The sequence below is a fragment of the Nematolebias whitei genome, chromosome 6 (genome assembly GCF_014905685.2).
Source record: "Nematolebias whitei isolate Nwh7 chromosome 6, NemWhi1, whole genome shotgun sequence".
NCBI classification, from domain to species: Eukaryota; Metazoa; Chordata; class Actinopteri; order Cyprinodontiformes; family Rivulidae; genus Nematolebias; species Nematolebias whitei.
In genome coordinates, this window is record NC_056503.1 from 39,245,628 (window position 1) to 39,267,748 (window position 22,121).

Here is a 22,121-nt window from a genome sequence, read left to right on the forward strand (position 1 = left end):
TATATATATATATATATATATATATATATATATATATATATATATTTATATAATTTCTCATTTTTATCAGAAAAATCACTTTCACAATTGTGTTTTTTCAATTTTTATTGGCCATGACCAAACATCTAGCAGTCCAGGCAATGAGGGCTAAAAGCGCAGGTGAACCTGCGTTCAGGTGGGGGTGAGTAGACGGGACAAATGAACAGTACCTGCAGGGGTGAAGGTGAAGGACTGAACTGCAAAACAAGAAGACAGAAAAGTTGTGCGTTAAAAAGCCTGCGGAGATAAGCAGTGCTTTTGGGGGCGGTGGGGGTGGGGTGTCTCTGCACACTTGGGATGGAGGCCAAGTTTAGAAGTGATGAGGGTCAAACAAACCATGGTGAAACCTCAGTTTCCCCCAGTGTGCAGAGCTAAAGCGAGGAAAGCAGCCAGCTCAGGGGCCACGGGGTGCAGAGACAGTGCCACAAAACAAAATAAAACACACAAACATTTAAATGTAATAAATAAAGATGAAGTGTAAATCACAGAAAAAAAAGTGTTTCTCTTCAATTTTGTATAATATTAAGATAAAAAAAAACTGGAATATTTGTATATATTAGCAAAATACCGAACCAGTTCATAACATTTCTATCCCTCTACTGAAAGCATATGAACTTGGCAGTGTATGTGACCTTGCTTGCTAGTCTTTACTAGCGTTTTGTCAGAAATATGTAAGGGTCAATGTGTGGGTGGAGAGGTGAACAAGCTTCGGATTTAGTGACCAGCAACCAGTCATGTCCGCCAACTCAGTTCCATCAACCCTTAGCTTCTAACACCGTGGGTGGATATGTCAAAAACTTCTTCCCTCTGGAAATGTTCTGAGCTGACATTCATCCCTTTGCTTAGCTGTAACAAAATAAACTGTATACCTCGGCATCCATGACCCCAATTTCATCTAACTAAATATCTGTTGATAAAATGCTCTCCTTCAATGTGGAATAAGCAAATACATGCAAGAGGTTATTCTTATTTTTCTCAAAGCCCCAGATCATTTAATGCTCAGTTTGTCAAGCTAACCTGCATAGTTGCTCAGACCCTTTCTCTTCTTCCTTCTCCAGTACAGCCAGATGCTGAAACCCATGAGGATTACCCAACAGGCCCCTCCAATACCAGCAATAAAAGCAGGCTGTTTGACCACGTCCGTTATCTGTTCTGTGATGCTGTTGTTCCGGTTTCCATGTATGATCACATCCCGAAACTCTTTACCTGAGGGTACAGAAACAAATAGAAAGCATTAATGAAATGCTAGGCAGACAGTTATAGTTCAGCTATGTGGCTTTTGATTTTTCCAGCAAAATACCAGTCATCTATGAAATACTAAAGAGCATGGAGTTGTCCTGTTTCTAAACCACGAATATATTAAAACAAGGCTGGAGACAGAAGAATTTCAAAGAAAGAAGCTTTTATAATTTCAGCTGTTCACCATAGCAGGATGAATTGTAGAGTTAAAGGATGAACAGTGAAATTCAATGTGCAGACTTAGCCAACGTTAAAGTCTAAAAGCTTATAACAAAACCTCGCGTGATCAAGCTGCTTGCTCTGTTGCAAATTCACTCCACTGTTAGTATAACACATCAAGAGAAATAAAAGGAGGAAGCCATGAGCGCCTTCGATGGCAAATCCACAGGTCCTTCCTATCAGACTGTTTAACATCTATTTTACATTAGCCCAAAATTCTAAGCAATGTGCAATTTTCAAAATGGCAAGAAAAATGTATATTTAGATTTGTAAATGTACATTCAAAGTTCCAGAAAATCTTCTATCTACATTTAACTTTAAAACCAAGTAAACACATACCCTTTAGCCCATCTAAAAACAAACAAAAAAGCATAACATATAATAACTGCAAGCTCAGTGCTCTGTTCTCAGAGATGGATTATGTGAGTGACACAGGGGAAATAAGTACATGCTGCAGGCCAAGTCATCAGTTATGGGTCAAATCAGAGAAAATCTGCCAGAGCTCCACATAAATCACATGTAGTCAGAGCACATTTTAAACCTACAGTGTTTTAGCAGTTCCTTCCATTTGGTATGCTCCTCTCCCCTCTTGATATCATACCATTCACTCATAACTGAATGATGTAAGGCTCTGAGTCATTATCAGTTTGTCTTACCAATGATAATAGGTTGAGGTTCACTCTTGACTCCAACTCCTGCACTTGTGCTGGCTGCCACTTCCACGTGATATACCACTCCCACCTGCAGCCCTCCCACCACCACAGAGCGTATGGCTGCATCCACCGTCTTATTCACATGGAAACGTGTCTCATTCCCCAAGCACCAGATCTGAAGTAGGAACAGGGGAAAAAAATTGAAATGCAGTTCATTGTGTATGGCTGTGTAAGAGTTTAGTGACAATCAACCCTGACTTGCTGCAACAAACCTTGTACTCTTGAATAATGCCGTTCTGGTGGTCTGGTGGAGGGGGGTCCCAGGAGATGCTAATAGAAGTACTGTTTTGGTTTACCACAGTCTGGACTGTTACTTGCTGAGGAGGGGCACTGGGAGCTGAAAATACATGGCAGATCAACTGTCTGAAACATAATTCTACAGCTCTGGCAGTCATCAATAAAATAATACTGAGATGGAATATTTTATAAGAGTGACTGAGAACAAATATATAAAGAAATGTATGAATAAAAACAAAGAGAGTGACCAGTGCACATGCTTTTCTCAGGACTGATATTATGTTGGGATGCTACAGTCGACTGAGAATTGTCAAGATAAGAATAGGACAGATATGACATGGATATCGGCTGCCTGTAACAGTTTGCTACGATTTAAGATATCAGCCTGTGCTCTTGTCTGGTCTGGTGGATTTGCACAGAGGATGCTGGTATTGATTTGCCGTATGACGGCATGGCACTGTCAAGCAAGAGTTCTCAGTCACGCCAAGACTAGAGCGTTCACCAGTTCAGCACACGGGTCAACAGGCTTTGAGAGATGAAGCACAAGTGCAAAGAAAATATGAAAAGAGTCAACTTTTAGGAGGAAGAAACAAGATTACAGTAAACATATTGACCAACATTATTGATCAGCCAGATGAAACTAAAGCCAGTAGGTAAGGATGCAGGAGAGTGTTGTAGCAAGGTAAGTCTAAATGAATCAGCGCTATCCACAGGCAAACAGGGAGAGGATAGAAATAAGGCCAGTCCAAGCTTTCATAAACCTCTGTTGTTATTCCGATGGCAACAATCTGACCCCACAAGGGGTAAGAGGAAAAATAAATAACAGTTGGCCCAACTGGAAATAACGTTTTAAAAATAATGTTTTCTCATTTCCGCAGTGGCTGGCAGGGGAGCAGCACCACAGCAGCATACTGACAGGTCAATTACTCCAGGGCTGCCTCTCCCTCACCTCACCTCCATCCAAAATGGCACATGTCAACCTGCAAATCTGTGCTCATCCCTCAGCGCAATTGGCCACACCAGCCCCCAGAGAGCCAGAAGGCCCTGGCATACTAGAAGATGAATGGCTCCAATGATGAACCCAACACCTCAGCCAGATTAGAAACAATCTACCAAGTGAGCATCTGATCAACCATCATAGTCAGGACCCTCCAATGCTGTATTACGTCCAGGTGATAAAGTGCCAAGTTTGTCCGTGGAAGCCATCGCAGACAATGTCGTTCAAAGTTAATGTTATGAATGATTTAACAGCTTATTATCATGCGTATTTGAGCTAAACAATACACATTTTTCATTAGAAGCCTTGGAGGCTGTGCTAATAGGGCCATTAGCAGAGTGATGTATGGGAGGCAGGAATGTGACCCCCGGTGTTGAAAGTGCACACCATGCTGTGCTGAATGATGAGTGAATGTAAACATATCATATCATTACGATAAAAGTAGCCAATAGTTAATGACAAAAAACGGGTGGTGTGAGATCTCCCTAGAGATCAGAATAGACAATTAGTCTACAAATGAACATTTATGCAAACATAAAATTTCTCTTCTCTCTTAATAAACATTATGTTACATAAAAGATGATGCTCCTTAGCGCGTCTTCTCAGACAGTCGTTCAGTGGAAAGCAGATGGTAGTCAGGGTTCATTTATCAACCAGACTGTCCAGATGGAGGGTTAGAGAATGTGCAAAAAACAAATAAATGAAATAAAGAGAAGGGAAACTAAAGAGAATGAACAGATCAGGATGCTGAGCATACAGTCCTGTAATTGCTTGCATATTCTCAGGGGATTTTTAAAAATGTTGTTAGCTAAAGGACAACATACAGTTTAATCACCCCTTGATCTAGAATGTTTTAATCATTTAAAACAAGGGTCCGGAAACATGACTTAATTATTTTTTTTTTAAGTATTGCATAAGATGTTCATTTTAAATTTTCTTAGGACTTTATTTTTTTGTTGTTGTTGTTGTTTTGTTTTTTTGAATGTCCAGAGGACCAGATTGAACTTTTTTGGATTCCTTAGGACTTGTTGATAAATTGCTGTTTTTAAATCAGTCTATTAAAAAAAAAAAAAAAAAAAAAAAGTTTTCTTTGAACTAAGGCTATTAAGGGCCTGATGGAAATTGTCCAAGTGCCACTTTTGGCCCTCGGGCCTTAAGTTGCCCACATCTGATTTAGTCCACCAGCCCTATTAGTCATCCCAGGGACTCGGAAAAGGCCATAGCCACATGTTTGACAATGTCACAGTTATGAACAGGCAAGGTAGCAAGGTTATGACTGTAAGAGAAATTGGTTGAGATTTAGTTGAACTCAGATGTGATCAGAGCACAAGCATAGTGTGCTATCAACACTGGTAATAGTGTGAGCATGGCGTTTCTGAGGCCTTAGAGAGATAGGTGTGTTTGCACGTTTGTGCTCACTTTATGTGCCTATTTGCATGAGGTTATGTGTCAGGGACAGCTGTAATGTGATGACAGCTCCACTCCTGTGGCCAGCCTGTGTGTTGTACTGCATATACAGCTTGGCCACTGGAGATATGGTCCCTCTGAGAAACGAAAAATAAATGAGCCTGTCAAAACAACAGGATGTAAACTGTCTCCACTATGTGCAGTTCTGAATATGCTGTGGCAAGATAGGCGCTGTATCTAATAAAAAAAAAAAAAAAAGTGTATGTGTGTGTGTGCTATTGCCAGGATGTATTGTGTTTTATTTTAATCTTATTTCATATCATAAGAAAATGTACGTTATTTGACCTAAAAGCTAAAGAGAGGCTGGTGAGGCACTAACGTATTGTAATGCACATCAGCAAGCAAAAAAAAGGAAGTCACAGCCGACTGTGTGCTCTTTAGAGCCTTTACTAACACAACCGCCAAAATCAGACAACAGGAGCTGCTGTCACAGCTGCAACTCACAATGTATGTTCTTATTCTCTCTCTGTCCTGCACGCACACCTTGCTCACCTAGCTCCACCCCCTTCAGAACCTGGAACATCAACACCTCAGGGCAGAGATATCACAGTGTGCATTTGTTGTGTGTCCTTGTGAAGGATTGTGTGCCACACTGCTCTGTGGCCTTGTCAGAGATTTTATGAATCAAGCTTTGGGTGACAGATTGTCTTTGCTGGAGGACGACACTACTATGGCCAATTACAGTTCAGGTCTGTGGACACTGAGTGATGTTTTAGAAGAAGGTTGGCCACATCACGCCCAAACAAAGAACATCAACAATCAGGATGGAGCTCAGACAACGAACACAATCACATACACATACGTTCACATTTGAACTTAAATTTAGAGAACACAAACACACTTAGCTGAGAAGAATTTGGGAATTGTGCAACTTTTGATTGAGATCATCTTACGTTATTACTCCTTCTTACCCTCTTCAGAAGTTCGTGCTGTCCTGGATTCACTGTCCATGCCTTGAAACTCATTGAAGTAGGGCCGAACTTTAATTTCATAAACGATTCCCTTCTTGAGTGATGAGAGGATGACGCTGCGCTCAGATGGAACCTTCACATCCTGGGTCTGCCATGATCCTGGTGATGGAAGCCCCGATGTCTGTCTGTACAGAACTCTGTAACCCTGAATAAACTGGGACTGACGATCCACCTGAACAAGGAAATTAAGATGGGTTCATTGATGTATTGGCTGTATTTTGTTCTTCAGCTAAGAGGACTCGTGAACGCTACACTGTGACATTGGAGTTTATGCAATTTTCTGTTATACAAGATTGCATGCATGACACTTTAGAAGCTGTTACTTGTTTAATGGGGCTTTTATCACCAGCCATGCCACACTCTGCACAATTAACACGCTAACATTACCTCATGCTCACGGCTCCTAGCCCAGAGCGTTGCCGTTTCCATTAAAAAGGCTTTCCATAATGCCACCTTACAGGGCATGTGCATGTCCCAAGTGCATAATAAACCAAGACAGTTTGAAGCAGGCCTCAGCACATCTAAGATGGGCTGAAACTATAAGAATGTCATGGAGCAACAAATACATAGACCCAGGGGACACTAAGGCACTGCACAGCAAAAGCGTTATCAGCAAGCATTTCCAACAAAAAATAATAGGAGACGTAATTTGTGATGAAACCCTGAAAGCCACAAAGGGTACTTCCCTTAAAACTTAGGCCATTTAGTCGAACAGAAAAAGGTGAATTTATGCAGAGGAGGAGCCGGCGCATAACTCACTGTAATAGCTTGTTAACAGTATAGGAAGTGAGCGCTGCTTTCAAGTGGGATATTAAGCAGCTGTTTTTCACCAGTGTGGACTGAGTAAATCAGCAAAATGGATTTCCTTGTTGGGGTGTGACTTTTATTAATGAAATGATTTGGAAATAGAAAAGTGGTTCCTCTGTTTATGGTAAGAACCCCTTTATTGATTTAGGCAGACGTGTGTTGCGTTGGCTGTACATTACAATCATAAAGCAATGGTTTAGCATTAAATTAACAACCAACTCTTGGGTGAGACTTACTGCAGGGACCAATAAACATGTCACCAGGGAAACTATTAATGCTGTTCATTTGAAAATGCAAACAGGCACCCCATTCCACTATGTGATATTACACAAATAACTGCAGTTGAATGATTTATAGTGCCATAATCTAAACAAACCACCACATATTATGAATACACATCTCATCCTTTAAGAATCTGAACAGTTCTTTTTGGTTCTCATTACCATGCAATTAAATATAAACGCTCACATCCAAGATGGAACTGTTTTCAGTGTTTTAATTGTTCGTCAAACTGTTTAAAATTAGCATACATTTGATTCTTGTGGCTAAACAAACAATAGATTAAGTGCCTATCGATGATGGACGATCAGGTGTATGCTTACATGTAGGAAGATGAATGTGTTTTCACAAATGCAGAAGGAAACCAGCAAGCATCAGCATCTTTTTTTATTTTTATTTTTTCTGCTTTTAAGATAGAAACAGGTTTGTGAATACTGATGAACATCCAGATGTCCTTGATAAGTCTTTTGATGATAGCTGTGGTTAAAGAAACCATTTTGTTGCCATTTGATGTTTGGTTACTTCTAAGCCATCAATTACAATATTTCAAAGCTGCAGACTGAGGGAACAGCCTGACTGAAATTCCCCGACATAAAACAAATGGTTGCCTCAGGAGCAGCTTCAAAGGAGGGGTCTATATTGTCAACTGCCTTCACTTTATGACTGAAATTTGTAGAACTAAAGCTTTAAGACTGCTAGGGCAATAGCAAGACAAATGAAAAAGATGCATGTTTTTCTTAAAAAAGCTATATCAATCAAATTAATATAGCAGTTGGGACAAAATGATATGCTGTACTTACAGTCCATGTGACCTGAATGGTGGTTGGACTCAGTACGACTGGGTTATGCAGTCGAACAATAACTTCACCAAGTTCCTTCTGCACGTGTCTGTGGTCAACACCCTGAGCTGGAGGGCTTATATCTATCAGAAAAGAATAAATAAACAAAATAAAGAAAAGTTCATGTCCAATAATCCAGGTAAAATATCCAAGTTAAGTCAGGTCATCTGGACGGTTTCTTGGTGTTGAAACGTTTCATTTTTCATCCAAAGTACTTTGCCAGTCCAAGGAGCCACAAACAAACTCAGTTCCACAAGCAGCACACTCACATAGGCCAACCAGTTTTGCTGGTGATAAGATGATTTATGGGGCCCACCCTCTCCCCCATCAACTCCTCTGAGGCAGCCATAGCCAAAGTGGTTCAAAACATCAAAGTTCATGGTCAGTAACTGAGGTAAAAAAAATCCAACAAAGTTCAGTCAGGTCATGACTGAGTTTGTTGTGGCTCCTTGGACTGATGAAGTCCTTTGGATGAAGGATGAAACGTCTCAACGACAACAAAAAAGGAAACCATCCAGATGACTTGACAGAACTTTGTTGGAAAAGCAATTAAAGTTCAAGTAGGAAACCTTGATTCAGAAAAAAATGAGGGTGAATGACACAAATGAGCATACAGTTTTAAAAAGTTGACTTCATTTAAAAAGACAAGGCATTATTTCTAAACTATTATTTCCATGTTTTAATAGGGACTGTAACAACAGTAAGAAATAAGTTAAAAATAGCCATGTGAGATGCCTTCACTTTGTTGTGAAAAACTGAACCACCACCATGACACATGATCTCTGAATGTTTGACCCTCAGAAATATTGAATTGAAGATTAATCGACTCTATGACACTATTTTCCCTGTTCATTTTCCACTCACATCTGTTTTCAGTTAAACAAATAAAAATACTTCAGTATATGAGATCCTGTGTGTGGTAGATGTGAGCCACAGTTTGAGTTATTTACTGAAGGAAACAGGAAAACATTCTTAGAAGAAGATTATATTTTTAAAAAGGTCATGTGGAGAACCCAATACAGTCATAAATCATAAGCTAAACGAACAGGGAGAGATAAGCCAAAAAGTAAAACGGAAAAAACAAGTTAAGAATCAGTTCATCATCAAAGCTTGCCATTATCAATCAACATTCCTATATATCATCTTAAGACCTTTAGCTGAAAACTGCTAAAACCCCTTTAAGATACTTTTGACTTTTGTTTGAGCATAACCAAAAACTGTTTCTTATTAATTTATTTTGTTGCTTGAGACTTTTAACATCACTGTATAGTCTGTTCAGCGCTGTAATCATATAATCTCTGGTATTGGAGATGGTCATTTTCTCCTATTATGAAGACTGACATTGCATGGAAGGCACTAATGCTGCTACGCCTTCCAAAAGTAAACATGCTTATTTTACATAAATGCTTAAGTGTAGCCCTAATGAGCTGAGCTGAGCTTCAGAATTTGACCTCTGGAATATTCTGCATTTCTTTGGTACTCTAATTTGCAGCAAAATGTGGAAAGGAGCTGATAAGTATCACACTTTGCAGTGGAACAGTGACCTTATCATATCATAGAAAAATAAATTACACTGAGCAAAGAGGAGAAAAGGAACCTTCAGGGTTTTAATACAATCAGTATGCATGATAGGTACCTTGTGTTCTGACGGGCTCAGACATTGGGCTCGGATCGCTCAGGCCCTGGCTGCTGACAGCTCGAACCATGAACAGGTAGATGGTGTTGGGGCGAAGACCTTTGACGGTAAACTGGGTGGTTTTGATATGATCTGCAACTGTTTGCCAACTATTGCTCACTGATTGACTGCAACAGAAAAGAGAAGGGTTTAAAAACTGTTTTCCAGTGTCCCATTCTCATGGTACATTACGTTTTTATGTTTAACTAATAGTTCTAGTTGACCAGCGCTGTTACAAAATGAGGGTTTGGTGTAATGGTACACAAACCTGAATGCTTCGATGACATAGGAAGAGACCGGTGATGCTCCAGTCAGTCCAGGCTGCCAGGACAAGGACACACTGTTCTTGGTAACATCAGTAACTTGAGGTTTAGATGGTGGGCCTGGAAGCTCATTCTCATCATAGTTCTTTGCAACTACTGCTCCACCTGATTCTGTGAGAATTCAAAGGAAGACACAGAATATATTCAAGAAACATTACAGTCAACACGTTACATGTACATAAAATATAAAATTGTTCTTGACCAACCTTTGACTTCTAAGAAAGCACTCCATGATGTTTCACCACTTGAGCTTGTTGCCACACATGTGTAGATCCCTGAGTCTGAAAGCTGGTGTAAAGCAAAAAATGCCCAGATGTTTGAATAAAAACAAGCAGACATGCAGAGCTTACTAACACTTTTATTGCAAGATTTATTTTAGTAATGCACCCTCTTAAGATAATCCTATTGCTGAAACACATCAAATAGGAAGATGCCACATGCTAACCCTGCGCAGGACAAGCTCTGTGTCATTTGTGAGTACCTCAAAGTGCTGACGCTAATTTCCTAATGAATTCTATTTCCTACTCACCACCCTTCCATCACTTTTCCCTCGCTTCTTGTTTCCCCGCTGTCCTGCCGACCACAACAAAGCCAGGCTAATTAATTTATAGCAAACCGATAGAACCCCTGGACTGATGACAGCTGGCTTGTCTCTCCATCTCTCTTAGGAACTTTGGTTGTTTGTTGAAATTTGTTCCTGCGCCTTCCTTCCATTTATTAAATAACATGTCAGTGGTCTGAAGCTTTGTCAAACATAATAGGTATTCCACTGAGGCCTCTGAGTGGGGGAACGAAGATGTGAGCCTCTTAAATTTAATCTACTCTAAATGTGCATGTGCGTACACATGTGTGCATGTATCGGTAAGTGAATATATTCTCTCCAACAGCTGGAGTCCATTCATTCATCCACAGCTGAGCCCAGTTTGAGCTGCCATGCCACTAAGTGATGCTATCAAACACTTCTGGAAAAAATCAATGCAGACAATTTATCTCTTTATAGCTTCTATCATGCCATTAATCATTTTTGGAAAAATTAAACAAATACATATTTCTGAAAACATCTGAAATCAAGACAAATGTTAATTCAAAGCACATACTTTGGGACTTATAAAATGTTTGGTGCACGATTTGCATTGTTGTAAAGCATAGAGGTCGAAGTTTGTTACCCTGATGTTTTTGATCTGCAGGCTGCCCAGCTCTTGCAAGGACATTCGAGGATCCTTTCCCAAAAGACTGACTCCATCTTTCAGCCAGCTGATAGAAGGGATGGGGTCTCCAGATGCTTGACACTTCAATAGTGCCACACTGTCCACCCCAAGTGTCTGATTGGATGGTCCTTGGCGAATAATGGGCGGCGGTCTGTCTGTTAGCACTTAAACATAAAAACAAATTTATGAGCATGCTATCTGCTTTCAGGGGGATAATGGTGTTCATATAGGATGTCAGATTGTAAAACAAATTGAGTCTAAGTATTAATCATAAAACACCCAGAGACAGATGTGGGTAGTGGTACCTGTCATAGGGTCAGCCTTTTTTTTTCCGTGTCATTAAACTTTGCCACAGAACAATGAGCTTATCCTATATTTCTAAGAATGATGGAAACAAGCTGAGCAGTGTTTTCTTGTTTCATTGATGTGGCAGAGGATTGGTAACAGTTTCCTGTTACTGCCCGGGTAGCTTTATTTTTATACATTACCCAAGAATCTGTGGTGTACTTGGGCGGTGAGACACTTGCTGGCTGAGTCAACGTGGTTAGGATAAATACTTCATTATGTGCATAGGGCTAAATTAAAAGATGATTCTTAAATATTGACCGCTACCATTTTTTTAGTCTTCACAACAAATGTTCCAGTTTTAATTTAGGCAAAAGTTAATGCTATGATCTGTTCTTTTCATACGAGCAGTTTCATTTGCTATAATGTGCAACAAAAGCCTTTGGGTTACTTTTATGAATTAGTGGATAAGATAGAGGTGATCTCCAAAAGATTTAGCGCCAGAGCACATAGACAGTTTATAATTTAGAGTTGAATAATGTGGAGTCCCCGTGGCATCACAGAACCTACATTAATTAGAAAGTATGGATTAATGATGTCAGACCTGCAGGGGCTAATTACCAAGTCTACCTCAGTAACCTTTCAACACATTATCACGCCCTTGTGTCCAACCATTTTTTTTTTTCTCTTTCATAGTTACATCTGACAAAAGGAAGTAATTCAAGGTAATTCACTTTTAAGGTGTGATGGTCCCCTTGCTTGGGGTCAGCTTAGATGTAGGTGGAAAATAAGTGCAAATATAAAATTGATTATTCGCCACAAGCCAAATGTAGGACTTACTGTTAATTGTTTTTCATCTGCTCAAAGGTGAGAATTAAAATGAAAAAGCAATAAGGCAAACCAAATGTGATGCACCTTTGACCAGCCAGCTTCTGACTACATTATCCAAAAAGATGGTAAGTGGATTGTCCTTATATAGCGCCTTTCTATCTTATTTCAAGACACTCAAAGCGCTTTACACTACAATCTGTGTCCTCATTTACCCATTCATACAGCACTCTACTAGATCTCTACAAAGCTAATGGAACAAATAATTCTAATGAGACTAATCAGTGTTTTAGATCACATTCATACACTGATGGGACACATCAGAAGCTATGAGGGGTTCAGTGTCTTGCCCAGGGACACTTCAGCATGTGACTGCTGGTGGATTCGAACACCCAACTCTCGCATTGGAGGACGACTGCTCTAACCACTCAGCCACAGCCGCCCCAAGATATAGGAATAGTTGATTTTTTTTTTCTTTCATGCTCAAGATCTAAACTAACATCCATCCATCCATCCATTATCTTTACCCGCTTATTCCATTTTGGGTCACTGGGGTCGCTGGTGCCCATGTCCAGCAATCACTGTGCAAAGCGCAGGGTACACCCTGGATGGGTCGCAAGTCCATCACAGGGCCACATAGAGACAAACAAGACAAACAACCAATCACTCTCTCACTCACACCTAGGGACAATTTAGAGTTACCAATCAGCCTAACATGCATGTTTTTGGTCTGTGGGAGGAAACCGGAGCACCCGGAGAAAACCCACGCATGCACGGAGAGAGCATGCAAACTCCACCCAGAAAGGCCCCTGGACCGGGGTTTGAACCAAGGACCTGTTCGCTGAGAGGCAGCAGCTCTACCTGTTGCGCCACCGTGCTGCCTAAACTAACATCATGTCATCTAATAAAAAAAAAGTCTCATATAAATTACAGTCTACATCAATGTTCAAGTTTTGACTCAAACACAAAATGCGATTCAGAACAGAATCCTAAGCTGATAACCGGTAGCAACTGCACAAGCAGAGTGCACAGCTTCGACGGGAGATTTGATGCATCAGATGCACGTGTTGATGTCATGTAGGAGTGACATAAGGAGGAGGCATAGCTCAGCTTGGCCTTGGGTCTCTGGATCAGGAATTTTTCATTACAGATATCCTTGAACTCCACAGACTGATGGCACAACTCAGGGCAGTAAATCACATGAAGACTGCAGCAGGTGTGGCCGTGACCTTTCCCTGACCCTCCCTTGTTCTGTCCTCCTTTCGCTCATTCAGTCATAGAACCAACACACTTTTTGTTAACATTCCTTTCAGTACATACATTTTTTGAAGAAAAAAGAATGCCAGATTTCCATCCAAAAAGTTTTGAAAACACTAACATAAAAATGATTTTGATTTAAAAAAATAACTTTTTGATATGCTTAATAATGCTCATATCTTGACTGATTTACATTCTTCAGATATACTGTATGATTCTTTATGAGTGATAAATCATGCTTTGTTGTATTAGTTCTTTGAAGGACATACAAAAGTGGAAAAAAGTCTTCCTGTGGTGTTTTTAATTTTCCTGCTTGCAGGTATTCAGCAGACATATGGATAACTGTATATCTTGCCATCATAGCAGCTGAGCAGATTAGATGCTCCCATACTAAGCAAGCACATTATTCATTCCGTTAAAGGCTGTTGTCACTCATTCAATTAATCTCCCTGTCTTTCTGTCCCTTCCTCCTTCCCTCATGCACATTTTTGTGCCTCGTCCAAATGCTGATCATTAAACTTGAAGAAACTCAAGGACAATGCTTTATTTTCCTACTGAAGGGAAAAGAGGAAAGTTTTAATTAAATTTCTCAGATTAAATAAGAAAAAAATAGTCAAGCAAAATGCTGAAATTGGAAGTCAATGGTGCACTGCTAATTCATAAATGGTGAAATTGTTTGTGAAGAAAACACCAACATATTTGTACTTGTACTGCATCCTTTCAAAGGCGTTTATGGCTAAATCCCAATTAAAATTGAACAAGGCATGCAAGCCATTTAAATAAAATGCCCTTAATTCAAGCATGCATCATCTGGTTGGTGATGAGCCTCCAGCTTCATCGTGTTTACAGTGATGATATGGCATGTGCTGGTGTGCAGCTGTGTGCAGAGATGGAAATAGTCACACTTTAGTTTTCCCTCACCATCTGTAACCTCCAGTTGAGCCTTAGCAAGAATGCTGCCTGCAACGGTCAGAGCCTGGCAAATGTAGTAACCAGCATCTGATCGCTGCACAGATGAGATGGTGAGCTCTCCGCTGGGCGACACTGAAAAGCGACTGTTGGGCTGTTGGGGTTGGTTGGGAAAGAGCAAATTCTGAAGAAAGAGGAACAAACAGCCAATTAGTGCGAGCATGAACCCAGAGAAACATGGAAACATGACTAAATAACCTATTTACGTACAAGCTAAATCAAAGTGGCACAGTGAAATGCTAAAAAGATGAAAATGCTATAGAATGAGAAATGCCATCTATCACTTGGCTAACCAACCTCAAACAAACAGATAAAAAAAAAAAACACGTATAGACTTTTAAAGTTAATCCTTGAAGTGTCAACAAGAAAGGTAGACGTTGATGGTGTTTTACCTTCCTTTCACTCAGTTTAAACTCCACCACACTCTTGATTGATTTTATTTGAGTTTGTTTTCCACATCTTTTTCTTAAAAAAACCCCAACAATAATAATAATAATAAAGTATTTTGAATTGAATGTTATTTAAATTGAATTTGAATTAAAACAGCAGCATTGTACTTTTTTAGAAGACAAGCAAATAAAAAAAAATGTGATAGTGTAATGGTCAGATGTTTGTTCAGATATTTTATAGAAAAACAAATAAAAAAAGTCATAGCAATATCACTTATGACTTTGTTTCGTGTCCTCTGTGTGTAGGACAGCTTGAATCTATCAAAGCCTGGACTTTACTAATGGGAAATGTTCTTCATCAATCAGATTTGAATTTCCTCATATCGCTGTTGACACGAGATTTGCAAGATGACGTTTTGTAATAAGATTATGACATATTTTAAAACTGAATTGAGACCTGGACTGTCCACTGACCAGGACACTAAGCTGATAAGTCTTTCCTAAAGAACACGTTTTGCTCCAAAGAAACTGAATGGCCAAGAAAAAAAAAAAGACTATTATTAGGGAATTTACTTTACGTTGATGGAATAAAATTGTCCATTCACTTTTTATTTTTTCCATTTTTTGATGTCCAAAACTATTGTCAGCTCTCTTTTGGGACCATGTTTGTTGTCAGTAATGCAGGTGTGACATTTATTATTCATAACGTGTGACAGAAAATAATTCAATTTTTATTCACAACTGTGAGATTCTACAATTTTGCCTTTACTTTATGAAACAAATAGTGACAAACTGCAACAGTTTTGTTTCATTTGTAGACATATGTTTTAGTGTTTAGCAGCTCAAAAAAAACAAAAAAAAGTTTTGTCTTTTCTATAAATGAGTTATCATTCTTGCAGATTGGTAATAGCATTTTTTGTCTGCCATCGATGTGAATAATCAATTTTTTAAGCATAATTAATTTTCAAAAACAGCAAAAATAACACCCACAAGAAGTATACCCAATTACATCAACCAAACATATGATGCTGTTGGTTCAAATTAGCTTGCATGCATCTTGAGCATGTGAGAAATGCACACTTCATTGTCTTTAAGTAGGAGGGGAAAAAAAAAAAAGCTGTTTATGTCCAGTCATTACAACAATTAATTGCCTTCACGATACTCTGCTTGAAGATATCTTCATATCCCAATCACTTTATCAAAGAAAGCATTCAGGTGGAGATGTGCATCTGCTTGTATGAAATGTTTGTGGTGTATTCAGATCCATCACCTCATTTTTAATAACAGTGTGACATCCACCAGCCTTAACTCTGAAGTTATAGTGACGCACGGAGCTTTAGGTCACCCACAGGTGGGTTATTATTATGCCAAATGTTTGTGTGAACATGTTAGCTTGTTAGCACTTCTGCTTACAAAATAAACGATTCACAGTTGTTGGCCTCTAGGCAAAGAATGCATCTTTGTGTGAGTCCTCCAACCTCATCCAGAGTTGAGTCATATATTTTGCTCATCTACAAGCCCCAACAGGCTCCTAATTGGCCCCGTTGTTGACTGTTGTGATCACTCCCAGGTACTTGAATCAGGTTATCACACGGAGTGAAAGATACAATCATTCTTATCAGTTCAGGGTGACACAAAACGATTAACACTTTGCCAGGCTCACTTTCATTTGGCAGCTCCGGAGAACAAAGGTGTATCTTTGTGTTTTTAGTGAAGATACTGATTAGAGATTGTACAGTTTGAGCTGCTGTGCGTGTGTCTGTGTGTGTGAGCACGGCAGAAGAATAAGCACATAGTTATTGTGCATATAGCCAGGGGAATCCAAACAAAGCACTGAGCGTTAAAAAAGTACACCCATTAGGTATTTAAAGATTCCTGCAAAAATAGCTATTCACATTTATAAGTAGGGAAACAAGGGCAGCAGGGTGGCACAGCTGGTAGAGCCGATACTCCTCAGTGAGCAGGTCGCCCCGGTTCAAATCCCAGCTGGGGGACGGGTGGAGTTTGCATGTTCTCTCCATACATGCGTGGGTTTTCTCCAATGGTATTCCTTTTTTTTTTTTTTTTCCCACAAACCAAAGACATGCATGTTACGTTGATTGGTAACTCTAAATTGTCCCTAGGTGTGAGTGAGAGAGTGAATGGTTGTTTGTCTCGTTTGTCTCTGTGTGTCCCTGTGATGGACTTGTGACCTGTCCAGGTGTCCCCTGCCTCTTGCACAGTGATTGCTGGACATGGGCACCAGTGACTTCCGCAACCCAAAAAGGAAGAAGTGGGTAAAGATAATGGATGGATGGATGGATGGATGGAAGTAGTGAAACAGAGAAAACAAAGTTAAATAAATCTGAGCCAGGGTTTTGTTAAAGTGTTAGATCTTACCTGATTTCCCTCCTTTTGCCAGAAAACAGCTGGCTGAGGATTTCCTTTGGCCTCACATGGGAAGGTGGCAATGCGGCCTTGAGATACTATTTGATCCCTCGGACGGATGACAAATTGGGGTGGAGCTGAAGTCAAAGACCCAAAGTAACAGTGTTAGAAGATTAGTACACAATAAGAACAAACAACTGGAATGTTGCAAGGCTAGAAGCTATTAGAGCTGAAGAACTTCAGGCAAAAAACGAGCAATAATTCACACGGTCATATCAAAACCAATAGTGTTTTCATGCAGCATTCTATCTGTTTTTTGCTCTGAACAAAGAACAGTACTACTGTCATGGTAACCAGCTTGGCCATTCATCCAGGTGAGGCTAAAGTTGAATGAATGACAATCACGGTGGCATTCACACAATGAAGAGCCTCAATCATGACGACTTTGGAGTTTCAGACAACACATAGGCACACCCATGCCTTAAACACATCCAACACTGCACCATAGGTAGGTCCAAACACAAAGGGTTAATTGTGTCTGACTTTCCATATGTAGGATTTACTCTGCGTGAGAGTACATCGCATATAAAAGTCAAGATCTGAAGTGGTTTGATACAACTTCTGATCGAAGAGGAGTTATAGAAAGAGAGTGAGAGACTGAAGAATGTTTCTGTGATTATCACACCTCAAGCTAACACTTCTCCATCAAAAAGTGAAGAGGCCAGAAAATCTATCACACTCTGTTTTCTCAGTAAGTGTTCCACATTCTATCAATAGTCAGTCCACTTGTCACAGACTCGCCTTAGGGCCGAAGAGAAGGATTTCTACAAAAAAAACTTGGCAGACATGATTAACTAAGAAAGAAAAAAGGAGCCAGAAGAACATAATGAAGTTCTTCTGGTGTCTTTAATATTCTTTAACAGCAGGTTAGGTAGGTATCTTGCAATGAATAAATAAGTACAAAATACATTTTACAAGACAAAAAGCAAGGAAATGCTGACTAATCTTCCTGAGTAGCTGCATAATAAAGAACTATAAAGGATACTGTATGTTTTCTTTGACAAAAAAAAAAAAAAAAAAGAAGGGTTGTTTCTGGTTTCAAGATATTTGATGACTTTAAATGTCATGGTTTCAAAACCACTAACCAGTTTCACAAGTCTCCATCAATGTAGCCTAATGGTCCTTTAATATATATAAATATTTATTTTGCTTTAAGACAAATGACAAACAGGGTATGATTTAAGGTATAGCTTTACCTTGTATTTAAAAACTTATTATCATGTTTAAGATACACCATTGGTATGAACAAAATGTTTTACCTATGGTTTAAAAGTAGAAGTCTATAAGCTGTAGGTTTGTCAACTACCATAACAGTGGGTTTGTCTTTTATGTGCACATACTGAGCTGAAAATAATGCAAAATACAGCATTTAGCTGCACGTCCTAAAATCTCTCTTTGTTTATTCTAAGCTTGTCTCTGAGGGCCACGTTGTCCCATTTTGACAGCATTTGCAAAGAATACATTAATGACACATCTCTTGCAGAAGCTAACATCATTTGCACAGCACACATGAAAGTCATCTTATTTAAGGCTCGGAGTTAAATGCCTGACCTTTCATATATGATGTCAGCGGGTTAAAGGATGTTTTACATGCATATTTAGAGACAAAGAAAATAACAGACTGCATGAAATTTTACAAATTAAAATCTGAATTGTTGCAGTGCAACATCTTGAACTCTCTGTTTCTTTATATATTTTTTGCGAGCCTTTTCTCTAATAAGCCAGCTGGTTTCGGTAAAGCTGGTCTCTTCCCATTTGGCTGGTGTCGTCATGTAATTCTTTTTTGGGGGTGTGTATTTGTCAAAGATACACACAGTTGGGAATGGTACAGATGGTAACAGATTTACTGCTTTACCATTTGGCCTTCTGCAGCTTGTATATCTCGTGGCTCTCATAATGCTGGACCTGATACACAGCTCCTAAATCATGCTCTGGCAAGGACGCCGTTCCCCTCCCTTTCCATCTACCATACTCTTCTGTTCGTTCCATACACCACATTACAAAAGAACTTACTAAAAATGTGAGTTCACACCTTACAAAATGGTTGCTTTGTTGTACGTGTAAGCTTTGTCCTGTTTTCTACAGTTTCCATTTTTTAATATTTTCTCTTTCCAATTCAAACAGACTCCTACTGAGCACATAAAGCAGCAACGTTTGAAGAAAATAGATATTTACCCAATTCAAGGCAAGCATTTTAGCTTCATCAGTTTTTGGGTTGACACTGGTATTTTTATTATTTTTTTTATGTTGCATTAAATATTTGGCAAACAAATAAAACAAATTAACTGACCTAAAATGCACAGAAAGTTTCACTGAGATTTATAGAACTAACTTTCAGACATTTCAGAAAGAAGCTGGAATGTGGCTCTAGACTCACTCACACGTTCTCTGTTTTGATTCAGAGACCCTTAATGACACACGAGAAGCTCTTTCCTGTCCGCTCCTAAAGAAACAGATGATCAGGGGCCCATATTTAATTCATGACAAGTCGCATCTGCCTGCTTTGCAGAGGGCTCAGCGTATAACAGAAGTCAGGGTGAAAAGAACAAATGGACAAGGAGACAGAGATCCATTCAGCGCTTGCAGTCACAAACATTTCCTCCTCCGTCCAAATCCCACGTTCAATCATATTTTATTCAAAGGTTGACAGCAATTACTGTCTCTTCCCCCAGGCAGACTGAATGTGTAATTTCTTCCATTCTCTAGGAAGCTGACAGTTTGACAATTGTTGAACAGCTACTGCTGTTTTGGCAACTCAAGTCCTGCCACTGAGGCAGAGTCTGTTTTTCTTCTTCCTTTTTTGAAATCAGTCAGTCTGCCTTGACTCAAACTTCTGCCATTTTTTTCTTCTCCATCCTTTGTCATGCCGAACCTTTTTGTTACGGCATTCTTCTAGTTTCTGCTCCCAGGAATGCACATCTCCCTCAAAATGATTACGCTAACAATCTAGCATTGTAAATAAATCAAATTGGATTCTAAATTGACCACCAAAGCAAGATAAGTTGTGTTTCCAAGTTCTGAGACGAGCATCCGAAACAAAAGGAAGTCTGTCCAACTTAGATCTCAGGATGATGCTCCAGCATTTCACAGATGGCCTAAAGACTCACAACTTAAACACAACCTGGACCATATGAAACAGAGTCTGAGACTATTTTTCTGCTGGTCCACTCAGCCATTGTTAAAATGCAGAGCCAACTTGCAAACACATGGCAAAGCTCATTACCATAGTTGATATAAATGTGCAGTAGAAATGTGTCGCTGGAGCTAACACCAGTTGTGTTAGCTGCTTATAAAAATGTTAGCGTAAACAAAGCTGGGAAGAAAATTGAATATTGTATACAAACATTGTAAATATGACTGAATAAACTTGTTAAAGCTGGTGTTTGCTTTGTTAAAATTAAACCCCAGAGAATATCTTACAAGGACACAGAATGGATGAATAAGCTTATGATGGTGTAGATATCACAAACTAAAAAAAATATATATATAAAAAAAATCACAAAATTAATATACATATATGGCAAATGGACTGTACCTAAAGTATATAGGATCTTTCTATCTTATCAAGACACTCAAAGTGTTTTACAACACAATCTGTGCCCTCATTTAGCCATCCATACAGTACTCTACTAGATCTCTACACAGAATAATCAGAGCTTTATCACATTCATACACCGATGGGACACACATCAGAAGCAATGAGGGGTTCAGTCAGTGTCTTGCCCAGGGACAATTTGGCGTGTGGCTTCTGGTGGAATCGAACCCACAACTCTTGCATTGGATGACGATTGCTCTAACCACTCAACCACAGTCAGTATTGAGTGTTGGTTGTCACACATCCAGTTTATAAACAACTGTCCAGTTCATAGAAGAAAAAAAACTGTCCAATTCCTTCAACATTTTTCACGCTGGTTACAAAGTTACCATGTGCTACTAGTTAAATATCAATACATTTTGTGCTTAGTGAAATCTCTACCAAGCTGACAGATAACTGGAAACCTAAAATGCAATCTGACAAATATATATTTGATGGTTGAAATACATTTGACTTGAAAAACATTCACATTTTGTTTTTGTCTCAGAGTTCTAATAAGTTGCAATAAACAACATATGCTTAAATGCATATTTTCAAGTTACTTGCAGATGTAAAATTGTAAAATATCCTACTAGAATATAAGTATTAAGCACATTAATTAGAAAATTAAACAAAGACAGTTCATTGAAATGTCTGTTAGGTAAATACAAAAACAGTAATGTCAAAGGAAGCTGATTGTCAAGCCGTTGAATGCAGGAATGTTTAAGTGAAACATGCAGAATGGGATAAATCAGAAGGATGGGTACTTACCAACAGGACGAGCTGGACACACAACACAGGTGGAGTGGATACACAAAAGTAACAAAGGATGACAAAGACACACAACGTTTAAACAAACAAACAAACAAAAAGAGGAACAGAAAAAAATAAAAAAAGTAAGACAAACATAAACCAAAATCTGAATGAATGACAAGCTGAGCTGCAGCCAACACGTTTCTAGTGTGCGCCTGACAGAATGGATCCAGTAACTTTGGTCCACTGGACAGTTTGTAGATGAGCTGAAAGCATCTGTTTTTTTCTCTGTCTTGAATGAAAACACAGTCTGGTGTAAAAAAATAAATCAAATAAAATACATATCAAAAAGAAAAACTCACTTGTGTTTGCAGTTTACTCAAATTTCCCAAAAAATGAAACCGTTTTTGTTCTTTAGGCACAAACATATTGGACCTTCTATGTCTGCTTAAATGAAACCTACATCATATGGGTGGTGTCTGTTGGTGCTAGAATCCTATCAATTAACAGCTCCAAAACTAAACCAAAAAGATGAAAAACAAGAAAAAAAGCACCTTAAATTTTTCATCCATAGACACTCGTCTGAAAACTTTACTTTTGAAAGAGAGTGCCACAGAAGAAACAAT

General features: G+C 39.1%; 1 protein-coding gene across 3 annotated transcripts in view; it reads right to left on the minus strand.

The window, feature by feature from the left end:
• The window catches only part of robo2 (roundabout, axon guidance receptor, homolog 2 (Drosophila)), a 50,607-nt gene that overhangs the window by 27,748 nt on the left and 738 nt on the right, over window positions 1-22,121 (minus strand). The window contains exons 2-13 of one of the 3 annotated variants that reach the window (XM_037677601.1): window positions 17,121-17,245; window positions 14,305-14,476; window positions 10,972-11,177; window positions 10,012-10,093; window positions 9,751-9,916; window positions 9,444-9,610; window positions 7,769-7,890; window positions 5,823-6,054; window positions 2,423-2,547; window positions 2,154-2,325; window positions 1,057-1,245; window positions 210-236 (exon numbers count right to left, since the gene is read on the minus strand). In XM_037677601.1, coding sequence (XP_037533529.1) covers window positions 210-236; window positions 1,057-1,245; window positions 2,154-2,325; window positions 2,423-2,547; window positions 5,823-6,054; window positions 7,769-7,890; window positions 9,444-9,610; window positions 9,751-9,916; window positions 10,012-10,093; window positions 10,972-11,016 — 1,327 coding nt within the window. In that variant the 5' untranslated portion in view covers window positions 11,017-11,177; window positions 14,305-14,476; window positions 17,121-17,245. Of the gene's footprint in view, window positions 1-209; window positions 237-1,056; window positions 1,246-2,153; window positions 2,326-2,422; window positions 2,548-5,822; window positions 6,055-7,768; window positions 7,891-9,443; window positions 9,611-9,750; window positions 9,917-10,011; window positions 10,094-10,971; window positions 11,178-14,304; window positions 14,526-17,120; window positions 17,246-22,121 lie in introns of those variants that run through there. The other 2 variants (XM_037677599.1, XM_037677600.1) reach the window with 2 other exon arrangements.